At 36.9% G+C, this 16,255-nt stretch overlaps 2 protein-coding genes across 3 annotated transcripts in view; one reads left to right on the top strand and one right to left on the bottom strand.

The window, feature by feature from the left end:
• Positions 1-12,921, bottom strand: part of LOC142341783 (phospholipid-transporting ATPase ABCA3-like) — a 62,661-nt gene extending 49,740 nt beyond the window's left edge. For both annotated transcript variants that reach the window (XR_012759126.1, XM_075393008.1), the window contains exons 1-2: positions 12,109-12,921; positions 1,716-1,830 (exon numbers count right to left, since the gene is read on the bottom strand). Coding sequence is in view for 1 of the 2 variants with exons in the window: in XM_075393008.1 (XP_075249123.1) it covers positions 1,716-1,830; positions 12,109-12,301 (308 nt within the window). In the remaining variant the exon portion in view is untranslated. The remainder of the gene's footprint in view (positions 1-1,715; positions 1,831-12,108) is intronic.
• The window catches only part of LOC142341786 (small ribosomal subunit protein eS7-like), a 115,876-nt gene that overhangs the window by 11,997 nt on the left and 87,624 nt on the right, over positions 1-16,255 (top strand). The gene's annotated exons all lie outside the window — the stretch shown is intronic.

Here is a 16,255-nt window from a genome sequence, read left to right on the forward strand (position 1 = left end):
ATAGGAAATCTAGACTATGTATTTATCTTCATAGATATAGATATGGTCATACTAAGAAATCAATTCAGAGAGCATTTTTATAAGTATAATATTCAAGAACTTAATTATTCTTCTTTTAATTTATCTGTTATGTAGTTTTTGGGTTTTATTGATATTTTAGATTTAGACCTTTTTTCTTAATTAATACCAGATTTAGAATAAATAATAAGCTGGATTTTTTATTCAAGTTACACTGAAAAACACTAATCACTGTGTATCCAACGATCTCAGTGTTTTTTGACTGCATACCCATCGCAGTGTGTCCCATATACAGTCTTACAGCAGGGATCATCCTTTTTAGGAACTGTGAATTTGGTTTTTTTTATCTCACATAGTTTTATAGTATTTCATCAAAGTCGGGGGACGTTCACCGGAGTTAGTGAGAAAGGAACCCCAAACCTTCCGTTTGCTAAAGCAACTTAACTAGACTCGATGATTTTACCACAACACCAAGTGAGACAGAAAGATTTAGTTTTAGATTGATTAAATATTGATTAGGGGATATATGAAAATTTTTATTATTTTAATATTTCTTTCAATTTTTGTTCAAGTTTTCTTTTTTGTTCAATTTTTTTCGCAAGTTTGTTTACGTGCTTGTTACACGGTCTCACTAGTTTTATACTAGTATCTGGGGACGTCCACTGGAGTCAGTGGGGATAGAACCCAAACTATCCGTCTGATAACGATTAATTACCAGCTTAACTCGACACTAATGGTTTGCACCAAGTGAGACAAGAAATGATAGGTTTAAAATATAAAAGAAGTGAATATAGAGAGAATGTATAGTAGTGGATAAAACAAGGAAATCAACAAGTAGTAAAATTTGGCCCTATTCGACATGCGCGATTAGCGTTTGGAGAACAGGCCAAATTTTGCTGGTGGTTGATTTCCTTGTTTTTATCCACTACTGACAATGGCCATAAGTTTATTGGTAAAATATCTCAAGGTGAATTTTTTTGTTACATTCCTTTATGTAATGTTATATTATTTTTTTTATTTTTTGAGAAAGTTTACAATTTTGATTAAAAGAGCGGAACGTTTAGAACGTCAATCATTACATGGATGCAAAACATCGGTGCAAAGTATCATTTTCTTCCAGCTTACAATTTTTTTTGTCTAATTCTGGGAATTTCTTATTTGGCAGGTCTTGGCACAAGTATGTGCTGTTTCTCGAAATTTTTTTAAGCTCAACAGTTTTATGAACTAAATTTTGCGACCAAATATTGAAATCATAATTTTCGATTGCTCGTTGGTTTCGATTGCTCCACTGAAATGCAATTTTATTATTTTGCTCGTAGCGATTTGAAATGAGCTAATCCGGAGAATTACGTATTATTAGAACAAATATGAATGAACCTTTTGCTGAGTTATTGAATGAGAATTCTGAGAAAAAATTTTAAAACCATAGAACAAACTTTCGTTCAATACCCTTTTGTCTGATAAATATTACCTCATATAACTGATCTTCACAGGGGACAATTCCTGCGTTGGAACTTTACGCAAGTCGTCTTGTTCGTCTGAGTTTACAATTCATCTTTCTCATACTGAGTTTTCTGATATTTCACATGCTTCTCAATACGTTAGTTACTTTTGGGCCGAAGAAGAAATACAAAGGATGCATCCTTTCAGCGAAAGAAGAAATAACTCATTCCTGAAGAAAAAGAAAGACCACTTACTCAATTGTCAGTTCCGTGTTTGAAGCACCAATGTCCAATTCCTGTCCTCGAAGAACGTAATCATACTGATATGAATAGCTCCAAGATTCACAGGTGATAGAGTCGATCTCGTATACTAAAGCCATAAACTACGTTAAAAATCGAAGTTGATATATAATTCATCGTGCTACAACTATTCGTTTTTAAAAAGTGAAAACAACTCGTGTTTTTAACCTCGTGTATTAAATGAAAAAGGTGCTGTTTCGCATAGTTGAGCGATCAAAGTGCTTCCTCAAAACTTTAATTGCATAAGCTTTGAAATATAAGCTTTTAATTGCATGAGCAAAACCTCACCCAGCTGACTATATAGATTAGTAATACATGTTCATATATCTATTAAAAAGATGCCTTGAACGAGTCTGAGTATAGCACAGTATTCCAGCATACCTCGGGTCATACGTATAAAAACTTCTTCCCAGTAAATTTTTTTCAATTATCAAACATAGCTGGTCAGATAGCGAAAACAAACTTTGAGGACCTGTAGTATCAAATTTTCATAGAAGAAAAATAAGACCAAGAAGTGAAACAATTTTCTTTACTAATTACTCAGATTTTGAATATGTTGTTTATATAAGCTGCCCTCGTATAACCTTCAATTACAGTTACAAATTCTCAATGATGACATTATCTCCATTAATTAAGGCAATAATCAATTTGGCAGATTCCTCCATTTGATAGTTTAAGTTTCATGCGAACAAAAACTAAAATCAGGCAAAGGGAAAAACTAGCTCTAATAAGAATGAAAAAGACATTCAACTCAGTCAAAAATGGATGATTAAAAGCATAAAGGCAGATTTGAAATAAAGTTGACTTCATATGGTCCATAACAAAAACTTTCAAGAAACAAACAACAGCATGACTAGTCCAAAAATACAAATCAAAGATATGCACTGACTAAACACAAAAACAGACCAAGAAATCAAAAGGAAGGGATTGGAAAACTATTCAGACAACACTGCAATCAAGCGCTCAAAAACAGTAAAACCCACTCTAACTGCCGCCTGTGAACAAAGAACGACATCAAGAAAACGGCTTTAGGTTTTCACATTGATTTCACTCTACATTGAAATTACAGAGGACATTAGTCGAGGCGAAAAAAATAGCATTTTCACTTTGTTTGGGCATGACTTCAAAAATCATCGTGAACCGATTTTTTTAAAAAAAAAAGTCAACGCCTCAAGTATTTTGCATTCTCAGCGTTTTCATGGATGATACAAACTAGTCCCTTAAAGAATCTGTTTTTTATGAAGAGGTATGAGGAAATCTGACTGGGGTGACATGCCCTCCATTTTGTCCTTATCCGCACAACACGGACTATTCTATTTTGTAGTTACAGTCTTATATTTGCGTTAAAGGAACTATACGCGTAGACATTTGGAGAGAATTTTTTTCAACAAAGACGTCAGCCTCCGCTCGTTCATTGAAAAAAATTTGGCACCCATTTAGAACTGGTAAGATAGTTTTTGTGAAGATGTTTATCGCTGAAAATCAGCTCTGCTGTGATTTGTTTTTCGATTATGAAATTTCCAGTGATCAGCGCGAGACCCTCAGTGATAGCGTCAATTTGGATCAGCATATCTGGTGGAGCAAACGGGTTATGTACACCTGTTTAAAGGATATGGACACTTGTAAGACCTCACTGCTGCTTCTAATAATCCTTCAAAATGTGTACTAGTTGTTGTCGTTAAAGCATAATCTTTCACAAGACCCATTCTGTTGGTTAAAAGCCTCATCTCTTTTCAGTCTTTTGCGTTATTTCTTCTCAAGTTGACATGAGGCTAGCGATTGCGCCAAACTCTTTTCTTATACATCAACCAGCAATTTATGCATATTGCGTTTTTGAAAAGCATGTTGCGCTGGTTGTTAATTGCTTGAAATCCTTACCCAGTTTACTATATAGAGTAGTAATACACGTCCACAAAGATAAAAAGATGGATTGAACGAGTCTGAGTATAGCACAGTATTCCAACATACCTCGAGTCATGCGTACGAAATTTTCTTCCGAATAAAACTGTTTTTCAATTATCAAACATAGCTGGCAGATAGCGAAAAATAGCTTTGGGGACCTACAGTATCAAATTTTCATAGAATAAAAAGAAGACAAAGAAGTGAAACAATTTTCTTTACTAATTACTCAGATTTTGAATATGTTGTTTATATAAGCTGCCCTCATATAACCTTCAATTACAGCTACAAATTCTCAATGATGACATTATCTCCATTAATGAAGGCAATAATCAATTTGGCAGAAGATTCCTCCAATTGATAGTAAGTTTCAGGCGAACAAAAATTAAATCGAGCAAAGGGACAAAAACAACCAGCTCTAATAAGAATGAAAAATACACTCAACTCAGTCAAAAATGGATGATTAAAAGAATAAAGGCAGATTTGAAATGAAGTTGGCTTCATATGGTCCATAACAAAAACTTTCAAGAAACAAACAACAGCATGACTAGTCCAAAAAAACAAATTAAAGATATGCACTGACTAAACACAAAAATAGACCAACAAATCAAAAGGAAGGGATTGGAAAAACTATTCAGACAACACTGCAATCAAGCGCTCAAAAACAGTAAAACCCACTTTAACTGCCGCCTGTGAACAAAGAACGACATCAAGAAAACTGCTTTAGGTTTTCACATTGATTTCACTCTACATTGAAATTACAGAGGACATTAGTCGAGGCGAAAAAAATAGCATTTTCACTTTGTTTGGGCATGACTTCAAAAATCATCGTGAACCGATTTTTTAAAAAAAAAGACAACTCCCCAAGTATTTTGCATTCTCATGGATGATACAAACTAGTCCGTTAAAGAATCTGTTTTTATGAAGAGACATGAGGAAATCTGACGGGTGACATGCTCTCCAGTTTGTCCTTATTCTCACAACACGGACTATTCTATTCTGTAGCTACAGTCTTATATTTGCGTTACAGGAGCTATACGCGTAGACAATTGGAGAGCATTTTTTTCAGCAAAGACATCAGCCTCCGCTCGTTCATTGAAAAATATTTGACACTACTTTAGAACTGGTAAAATAGTTTTTGTGAAGATGTTGTTTATCGCTGAAAATCAGCTCTGCTGTGGTTTGTTTTTCGATTATCAAATTTCCAGTGATCAGCGCGAGACCCTCAGTGATAGCGTCAAATTGGATCAGCATATGTGGAGCAAAATGGTTATGTACACCTGTTTAAAGGATATGGACGCTTGTAAGACCTCACTGCTGCTTCTAATAATCCTTCAAAATGTGTACTAGTTGTTGTCGTTAGAGCATAATAATTCACAAGACCCATTCTGTTGGTTAAAAGCCTCATCTCTTTTTAGTCTTTTGGGTTATTTCCTCTCAAGTTGACAGGCGGCTAGCGATTGGGCCGAACTCTTTTCTTATACATTAACCTGCAATTTATGCATGTTGCGTTTTTGAAAAGCATGTTGCGCTGGTTGTTAATTGCTTGAAATCCTTACCCAGTTGACTATATAGATTAGTAATACACGTCCACAAAGATAAAAAAGATGGTTTGAACGAGTCTGAGTATAGCACGGTATTCCAACATACCGCGGGTCATGCGTACAAAATTTTCATCCGAGTAGAACTTTTTTTTAAATTATCAAACATAGCTGGTCAGATAGCCAAAAACGGCTGCAATAGATTTGAGGACCTGCAGTATCAAATTTTCAATTAAAAATAAGACCAAGAAGTGAAAGTTTTCTTTACTGATTACTCAGAATTCGCATGTGTCGTTTTTGTTCGCTGTCCTCATAAAACCTAATTTTACAGTTAAACACTATGTTGCCATTATCTGCATTGAGGAAAAAATCAATTTGACAGCAGATTCCTCCATTTGATGATAAGTTTCGTGCGAACAAAAATTAAATCGAGCAAAGGGACAAAAACAACCAGCTCTAATAAGAATCAAAAAGACATGCAACTCAGTCCAAATTGGATGATTAAAACAGCAAAGGCAGATTCGAAAAGATGTTGGCGTCGTAAGGTTAATAACAAAAATCGTCAAGTAACCAAAAATACAACTCAAAAATAAGCACTGACTATACAAAAATTAGACCAAGAATTCAAAAGGAAGGGATTGGAAAAACAATTCAGACAACAATGCAACAATGCGAACTCTACTTCAAAAATCATCAAAACGTGTAATCTGATCTTATAGGACAACGCCCCAAGTTTTCTGCATTCTCAGCGTTTTCATGGATGACAACTAAACAAGTCCGTTCAAGAAACTGTTTTTTATGAAGAGGTATGAGGAAATCTGACTGGGGTGACATGCTATCTAATTTGTCTTCACTCGCACAACGCGAACTATTTTGTAGTCACAGTCGTATATTTGCGTTTAGACACATTTGGAGAGCATTGTTTTCTACAAAGATGGCGGCCTCCGCTCGCTCAATGACAAAAGTTTGACACTCTTTTAGAACTGATAAAATAATTGTAAAAAGATGTTTATTGCTGAAAATCGGCTCTGTTGTGGTTTGTTTTTCGACTGTGAAATTTCCAGTGATCAGTGCGAGACCCTCGGTGATATTTCACGAAAATATCGATTTATCAATGTTTCGAGAAAATATCGATAAATTTCTGATTTCAAAATAAAAAATCAAACGGAACTGATGCAACAAGCTTGTTCATTGCCCGAATTTTGAATTTTGTTTTCCAACATTGAACTCTGTTTTAGGGCGTTGATTTCCGTTTTAGAACATTGTTTTCTGGGATCTGTTCTGCTCTAAGTTATATTCCCGCTAAGCAGGACGGGGCGCAGTAGGCGGCATGACGAAAAAGAGTAGAAAAGTTTTCTAATTTGTAGCGTTGCATTTCAGCACTAACGCAGATTATTATACATAGTAAATAGGAAAGACTAGTAAAATCCAGGGTAATTGAGACCTTTTTACCCATGAAACCCCATCTACCTAGCCTCTACCACACTCCTACTTTCCAACCCCCGCCTAAATACCCCCTCTCGGGTGCCTACTAGCCCAGCTACCTAACCCCGCAACAACCTCTCGTTCCGCACCGCAGTTACCTATCTAACCCCAAAAATATCTATCCTCCTACCCCATGTCATCCAACCTGCCGCCCCCAAAAAAACTAAAAATGGTGTCTGGTTTTTTGTTTAAGATATTTTCGAATTTTTAGAAAATTTCTTTACTTTTTTATTTTACACATTGTACGACTCTTTAGATATTTTCTAGGATTGTCTGCTACGTTTTTTTATAGCTGAAACAAGTTTGGGCTTGACTTGTACATTTGATTAGCTTTTAAACACTGCAATCTTTTGTCGAACGTTGGCCTCTATTTTTGAACGTTTGACCTTAACTTTAGCTCAAATACCTCCTTCGCCCCTCCAACATGCACCCACAGATTTAAAGAAAACTCGGATTAGTACAATCAGAAGCAACACACTCTGTCAGTCGATAGATAACAATCAGCACTCAACCCTTACTATCATTCATGAAGCACCATTGCTATGTGACGGAATTGAAGTTGACCTATGACGTCTATAACAACAACGCCTTCCAAGGAACATCAAAAAATCTTACAAATATGATATCCCATACTACTTGCAGAGCAAAACCTTTCCATCCAAGTTTACTTACCAAAATCCAGAACTCCGCAGTTAACCATATTATTTCAACTCATGACCTAAAATTCACTTAAAAAGTACCAACAATTTAGGACGCGGGCAACCGAAGTTCCCCTACCAGTCCCTTTACAACTGTATACTTCACAATCAAAGTTTATGATCAGAAAGAGATCCAAGAGATACATTTCAAGAGATCCTCTAAAAAGAATTGCTTTTCGTACACATGAATCAGCCCTAATTCCCACACCAAAAGCTGTACATTTGTATGTTTTCCCACCCATTCAGCTTTTAAAAAATTATGAAGATCCTTCCAGAATGGGTTCCATGAGCTTCACAAATTTCTCTAAGCGATTCGTAATGCATGTTGAAGAGGACTTCTTGTAGTCTAATTACTCGCGGATAACCAAAACCTACGACAGAAACATCAAAGAGAGGACATGGAACCACTTAACATAGTGCCAATGATGAAACAACCCACATCGGCTTTGTTGCAATTAGTATCGGGTTTATAAACCACACCCTAAGTCACTAGCAGGTTAAGCTGAAACCTATCGAAAATAGCCAGCACAAATACTCTCAGAAAAAAGGCCTTGTTTAACACCAAACAAGATCAACTTATCATACCGTCCCAGAATCCACCGCAATGATGCAGACCTCAAATGCGAAGTACATGAAAACTGCAAACAAATCCCTGAAAGAATCAATCTCGATAAACAAAACCCCGAAGCGCAAATGCCGCGAGAAATCTCTCCTCAACACCGACACGAACTCTCATACATCTAGCGAATCAAATTGAAAAAAAAACTCAAGAAATGTAGCTGTCAAGACTTCAAACCCACACGAATTGGAGACCTAAATCAAAGCCGACATTTCGAACCTAGTGAAGTAATGTGTTATTATAAAGATCAACAATTGTAAATATCACATTACTCAAATTCCCAAAACCAATCCCAAATTGTGATAACTTACTCTGATCATCCCCTTTTGATTAATCTCACTACCTTTAAAAACCCATATCGTCAATCAAGTTAAAGTTCATACACAATTCTGATTTCTCTCTACTATCTGTTCTATGTTAGAACTTAATTTGCTTTCTTCAACTTTTTCTTCACCACCTGCCTACCTCCAAACCCGCCCATCTGCCAAGTTGGGACAACCACCTACTAAGAAGTGTCTGCATTTTACTTAAAAATTCTTATAGTTTAAAAATATATTGCAGGAATCTTCCAGTTTTTTCAGCTGAAGCAAGTTTGTTCAGGTTGAAATGTTATTGAGCTGTTTTCTTCTCATATCAGTTCTACCTCCCTATCCGAGCTAGACACCTCGCCCCTTCTCCTCACCTCAAACCATACCCCTATCGAAAATCTCAACCCGCAACTAATCTCTACTTATACCACTACCACAATCCCCCACTTAACTACCTAACCCGCTAAACCTAGCTACCTCCACCTACCTATCACCCAGACCTCCCTCTTCCCTCCACCTAGCTAACCCCTCCCAGCAATGGGCTAAAAATGATTCATTAGTTTTTGAAAACGTTTTCTATAGTTCTATTAGGAAGTTAACTTTGCTGCTATTTCCTTCTTTGATAATTCTGATGTAGGTGAGAAAAGAATTGAGATTAAATTGAGCGACTCTTCCGTTCTTTCAGGTAATCTAAAGGGCTGTTCCTTTAGCTGAAGCAGGCGTGACCTTTGACTTTTGTTTTCCAACATTGACGTCTGTTTAAGGAACTTGACTTCTGTAAAGGAACGTTCTCTGTTTTGGAAGAGTGTATTTTAACAGTATCTTAGGTACTCGAATATAGTAATTAGGTGCTACTTTAAAAATCTGCTGATAAAAAACTGCTGATAACAGTCAAGGACGAAAGGTTATTGAGAAGTTTTTCCCTTAACAGTCTCCATATTCAGACACCCCCAACCACCTACGCAACCCCACTCCTCTCCCATCTACCTACTAATGTACGAAATATCACAAAAATAGAAACACGCTAGTTTTAGTTAATAAGGTTGATAGGAGTGGGGGATGTAGGAAAGAGGGGCTAGGTGTGGGTTTCAAAGAAGGTGAGTTAACAAGGGTTAGATAGGAGCCCAAGGAGTTTTTAGGGGGGTAAGTGTGTGTTTGGGGTGGGGGGTTAGTTAGGCGTAGGTTGAGCAGGTACGATAGGTACTTGGTTGCTTGATATGTTGTAGGCGGGGTGTAGGAGACGTGCGGGGTAGGTAGGTGGCGGGAGGGTAGATTGTGGAGGCAACAGTTTGGATAGTGAGGCTGAGACTGTTATGGGAAGAAAATTTCTGAAAACGAAACTTCGACTTTAAAATTACCAGCAGTTCTTAACTGTGTTGGTACCTAAGCTACAGTTAAAGTCCAACGTTCAAAACAAATCCCTGAAAGAATTAATCTCGATAAACAAAACCCGAAGCGCAAATGCCACGAGAAATCTCTCCTCAACACCGACACGAACTCTCATACAACTAGCGAATCAAATTGAAAAAAAAACTCAAGAAATGTAGCTGTCAAGACTTCAAACCCACACGAATTGGAGACCTAAATCAAAGCCGACATTTCGAACCTAGTGAACTAATGTGTTATTATAAAGATCAACAATTGTAAATATCACATTACTCAAATTCCCAAAACCAATCCCAAATTGTGATAACTTACTCTGATCATCCCCTTTTGGTTAATCTCACTACCTTTAAAAACCCATATCATCAATCAAGTTAAAGTTCATACACAATTCTGATTTCTCTCTACTATCTGTTCTATGTTAGAACTTAATTTGCTTTCTTCAACTTTTTCTTCACCACCTGCCTACCTCCAAACCCGCCCATCTGCCAAGTTGGGACAACCACCTACTAAGAAGTGTCTGCATTTTATTTAAAAATTCTTATAGTTTAAAAATATATTGCAGGAATCTTCCAGTTTTTTCAGCTGAAGCAAGTTTGTTCAGGTTGAAATGTTATTGAGCTGTTTTCTTCTCATATCAGTTCTACCTCCCTATCCGAGCTAGACACCTCGCCCCTTCTCCTCACCTCAAACCATACCCCTATCGAAAATCTCAACCCGCAACTAATCTCTACTTATACCACTACCACAATCCCCCACTTAACTACCTAACCCGCTAAACCTAGCTACCTCCACCTACCTATCACCCAGACCTCCCTCTTCCCTCCACCTAGCTAACCCCTCCCAGCAATGGGCTAAAAATGATTTATTAGTTTTTGAAAACGTTTTCTATAGTTCTATTAGGAAGTTAACTTTGCTGCTATTTCCTTCTTTGATAATTCTGATGTAGGTGAGAAAAGAATTGAGATTAAATTGAGCGACTCTTCCGTTCTTTCAGGTAATCTAAAGGGCTGTTCCTTTAGCTGAAGCAGGCTTGACCTTTGACTTTTGTTTTCCAACATTGACGTCTGTTTAAGGAACTTGACTTCTGTAAAGGAACGTTCTCTGTTTTGGAAGAGTGTATTTTAACAGTATCTTAGGTACTCGAATATAGTAATTAGGTGCTACTTTAAAAATCTGCTGATAAAAAACTGCTGATAACAGTCAAGGACGAAAGGTTATTGAGAAGTTTTTCCCTTAACAGTCTCCATATTCAGACACCCCCAACCACCTACGCAACCCCACTCCTCTCCCATCTACCTACTAATGTACGAAATATCACAAAAATAGAAACACGCTAGTTTTAGTTAATAAGGTGGATAGGAGTGGGGGATGTAGGAAAGAGGGGCTAGGTGTGGGTTTCAAAGAAGGTGAGTTAACAAGGGTTAGATAGGAGCCCAAGGAGTTTTTAGGGGGGTAAGTGTGTGTTTGGGGTGGGGGGTTAGTTAGGCGTAGGTTGAGCAGGTACGATAGGTACTTGGTTGCTTGATATGTTGTAGGCGGGGTGTAGAATACGTGCGGGGTAGGTAGGTGGCGGGAGGGTAGATTGTGGAGGCAACAGTTTGGATAGTGAGGCTGAGACTGTTATGGGAAGAAAATTTCTGAAAACGAAACTTCGACTTTAAAATTACCAGCAGTTCTTAACTGTGTTGGTACCTAAGCTACAGTTAAAGTCCAACGTTCAAAACTAAAGTCAACGTTCTACAACAAATGCCAATGTTCAAACGCAAAAGTTCAAGTCACGAAGAAAACAAACTCGCTTCAGCTAAAAAAAAACCGCCAGTAGAATACCGGAAATGGCTCCAAAAACCTAACCCTAACTTTATCAGAAACATGAAAGACGGAATAAGAAGAAAGAATTTATACTTAGAGAGGTGGGTAGGTATGGGGGCGTAGGTTGGTGTGGGATAAGTTGTGTGGGGAGTAGGTATGTGTGGTGGGTTGGTGATCAGCAGATGAGTGGTTAAATGAGTGGCGCTAGGCAGGGGGTTGGATAGTTAAAGGTTGGTCTGTAGTTTAGATAGGTTCTATGGGATCAAGCATTCTCAAAATGACGTTTTCACCTTGAATATAATCAGCTAAATAAATTACATTAAAAAGAAGCTACTGTTAAAAAAAAACAAGTAAGCGTTCGAAAACAGAGGTAAATGGTTCGACAAGACACAAGTCAAAATTCAAACCATGAACAAACTTGCTTCAGCTAAAGAAAGTCTATATAATACCAATAATCTTGTCCGAGTCGTAAGCAACTGTAAAATACCAATTTTCAACTTGGAGTCATAGAGAACCTGTAGAATACCATTACTCTTCTAGTCGTAAAAAAGACCGCAGTATTTTATTATACACTTCGTTTGAGAGCAATTCAAAACAACTAACTGTACTCCTCGTCCAATGAATACTGAATGCTCTCATTTTCGTCAAAATAGGGAATCAATAGCAGCACTCCAATTCCAATTATGATTATTGGAAAAACATATGAAGCAAATATTCGGCGCAATTGGTTTAGAAAGTGGAACCACAGAAGAGCTAAAATATGCCGCCCACTGATACTAGGCATCGGAAGCTTCATTATCTTCACGAGATAACTCTATACACAACACTAATCTGAAAATTTACTCATACTCTTCTGTCACTGAAACGCCATCATTTATCCAATATCAACAACAAAAATTTTAACCATGTAAATTATATAACCACTGTTAAATCCTCCTTAAAACGATTACTTCTATCTGTATTTTCTCGCTAACAAAGCTTTTCAGTATAACTACTTTTAGATCCATTAAAATAGGAGGATTATGAGTCGATTGATATGAAAACCATAAGAGGGCCAATATTAAGCAGGCTAGACTTCAAAAACAGGCAGTTTAGTATTTTAAATTGCATTTTCTGCGGTTACCTTTGTCAACGACTGTAGTGTATCTGTAAACAAAAATATGAAAAATGCTCCTGCTTCAGTCTGTTTGGCTCAAAACTCATAAATAGTCCCGTTCGAAGGCACCACCAAGGAGAACCTATTTTCAGAACAATGTATGGTGTAGAGCAACTTGCATGATTAACCTCATTCGCAACTCTAACGTAACAAAATATGCTAGAAGGACAACGGCAGTGCAGAAGACTGGAGAATCTATGACCTTCTGCCGGACCTATCCAATTATGGTGAGAGTTTTGGATACCTAGTAAATACGCCAAAAAGCCAATTAATTGTAAAGGACAACGCGAAATAGAGATCGTATACAATTTCAGAGGAACCCATGTGGATATTAAAGACGACCACCGTGCTTTGGGATCAATACATCCAGGTGAAAAATTGTATAAACCGTTCCTAGTTTATTAGTCCCAGTCATCAAGTTTTAAATTATTGTCCACTTATTTCTACAGAGATGGTAATCACAGAGCAGTGGCCATCTAAAGACGTTCTTTTCAGAGTAACATTCGTTAACGAAACGCCACATGATGGCTATTATTCTATTTTTTCGTTCTCAAATTCAACGTATTTGTCCATTCTATTCACAATTCGACAATTTTTGAAGACAAACTAAACTCTCCTCGATCTTTTTCGGTTCGCTTGATAAAGAAATTGGAGAATTGTGTGAGTGCCACACGTATATAAAAAAGATGTACCAAAAAGACTAGGGTTTCAAGATGAAATTTAGTTTAAAGCTTGATTTATCCGATTTATGGCTGACACAATGTTGATATTGTAAAAGAAAACAAATTGTCAAATAAAAATTTCTACCGATATTTAAAACAAACGTTTTCGAACTTTACGTTCATCGTCAGGTTACAACTGTTTAACAAATTGTTAAAGAATAAAATGAATATGCATTTATATTTGTCTGAGACCACCATTAAAACAATTCTAGAAACTACTCCAAAAAATTTAAATCGAAAAATTTTTTTCTATATACAATAATTAGCCTATTTACAACTCATATTAACATCTGTTATCAATTTCTTTAAGAAACAATCATATTCCGAATTTTTCAATTTTGGCCATGTTTTTCTGTTCCTAGGGTTATTCCAAATTTGCCCTAACCCTAAGTCTCCCTCTTGTGGAGGTTTTACAAATTTCGCTTTGTCAAGCAAAAAAGGATTTTGGCCCTATGTATCTTTATCTAGTCCAAATTATGATTTCCGCCCCCAATATTCATCACTTGTGTTTAGTGCCGGCTTCAGCTTGCTGATGTATGCAGCTTCGATAGTCATTAGCTTTTCTACTGTCCGACAGGCGTCCAGATTTTTCCATTCAATATCATTCGTGGCACCACAACATTCAACAAGATGTTGACCCACCAGTGAATCTTTCTTTTGATGTTCTTGTATTCTTGTGGTAACATGTCGGCTTGTTTGCCCAATAAAGATGGATCCGCATGCATTACATTTTGTCTCATATAACAGGGGGGATTTCAGGTCTCTATCGAAAGATGATTTCAGGGTGGGGAGGCATGACCTTAAATTTTGCTTTATAAAAACTTGCAAATCGCATAGTTTATTCAATTTGCCCGCAAAGTAAGGTTGCCTCTGTATTGTAGAAAAATAGCTGGCTTATCATGACATCCATTCTTGCTTTTTTGATGCTCCTTTGGTGTTGTTCTCAATTGGTAATTACCGCCACTTTTCCAAAGTCTGGTTCACTATTTTTGAAGACCAATCCTTTGGATACTAATTTTTTGTCCCGCAAGATTTTTGTTCTCTTCAAGAGCGTGATCGAAGGCCAACCGGTTAGATGTTGCACTAAATCCCTGTGAGCCGTCTTTTGAATAGTTGCGAACTGTCCTTTGATTAGAAACAATTTGTGAACCGTCACAGGTTGTGAACCGTCCCTGTAAACCGTCCCTTGAATAGAAACAATGTTGATAGGTGTCAGAAAACAAAATAGAACTTTGATTAGACAAAGCTCTGTCTTCAAGCCAAATCATGAAAAAAACTGACATATCTCTGTTGACTTGCCTAATTAACCACGGTGACAGAACTGATATTGGGTACCAACCAGAGCGAGTAATAAAATCTTTCATTGAAAATCAAACCTACCATTAGAGCTAACCACTCTATTTAATGCAAGAGTCTAATGAGATAAGAGAACAACTCATTTTGAGAGGATTCCTCGAAGGCATATGAAAAAATAGTGAGGTGCGACTCGACCTGAGAAAGAACTTGGGTGACTCGGATATAGTTTCGAACAAACTTTTAGAAAGAGCACTTAATATTGAAGCAGTCACAAGAAATGTGGAGGAGGACAATGAGCCGCAGGTGTCTGCTATCCAGTCGAAAGAAAACCCTCAACAAATTAATACAATTTATGGTCCAGTGCGAATATTGCGGACTAACCAATCTAACAGGCAAGCTAATCAAAAATTTTTAAAGAGCGAGGCCAAAAACATTTTGCTCGGAAATGAGCGAAGTTCAAGAGAAACCGGAGATGTAAATAGAAACTTTAATAGCTAAAACAGAACCAGCGCTCATAACAGATGAACCGATTAAAACAATAGAGTGCAAATGTCAACATCAGGAGGAAAGAACAGAAGCCGAGATTAGTCGCACAAGAGTCGTGCCGAGCAGTCAAAGACAGCGATGAGTTTTGAGAGAGAAAAACGTCGCCGTTGAGGTCAGTGAAATCATGCATCTGAGAAATGCAGGAATTTTTTTGAATGTGGGAGTCCAAATCATTTCGAACAAATTTTCCTGTATTTAAACGAGATCTAGCTGAAGAAGGCAAGGCTTCTTTTTGAGCTAGCTACGTAAAAGTTTTGCTTTGCGGAAACAGCCCGGTGGGGGCCTTGTTTGCCAAAATAATCATAAAAGACAAATTGATAATGGCCTTGATTGATAAAGGAAATAGTGTTAACATTTTAAGTGACAAACTCTACCAGCAACCAAGCCAGATCCGAGTGTGCAATAAAGTAATAATAATATTATAGCTGCCAATAATGTACAAATGCCATTAAAATGTTCAGCAGCTATTCAAGTCCAACTTTCAAAAAATTTACATCTGAGATAACAATTGAATTTCTAGTGACCAAAAAAGATATAACGCCTTGTTTATTGGGCAAGAAACTCTTATATATTTTGACTCTATTTTTTACACCAGAAAAGAAACGAACTTTTTGCGGGAAAATTGCAAAAACCTTACAAATGTCCCCATTAAAACAAAGTAATAATAAGTTGTTTTTAACTGCTGCAGAGGATCACGATTTACCTTGTTGCTACAAAATTTTCATTAAACTGCAAAATTGTCGACGAAGAAGTTAACAAAATCCAGCAATTAGAAATTATAGATGAGTTCATGAAAGAGTTTGAAGACAAATCACATTTATTAATAGCGTGATTGCTAAGTGACATGGTTGTTGATGTCGTATAGATTCGAGTTCTGAACCCTGCATTAAAACAAAAAACATTTTACAAAAATGTGAGAATCGCATTTGCGGAAAACATTGAAAAAAATACAACGAAAACAGCAAAAAAAACGTGACAGTTAAACAAAATATAGAGATGGATTTGATTTAGAAAAGCATGTGAACGCAAG

The sequence above is a fragment of the Convolutriloba macropyga genome, chromosome 6 (assembly GCF_964194025.1).
Source record: "Convolutriloba macropyga chromosome 6, txConMacr16.3, whole genome shotgun sequence".
Classification (NCBI taxonomy): domain Eukaryota; kingdom Metazoa; phylum Xenacoelomorpha; order Acoela; family Convolutidae; genus Convolutriloba; species Convolutriloba macropyga.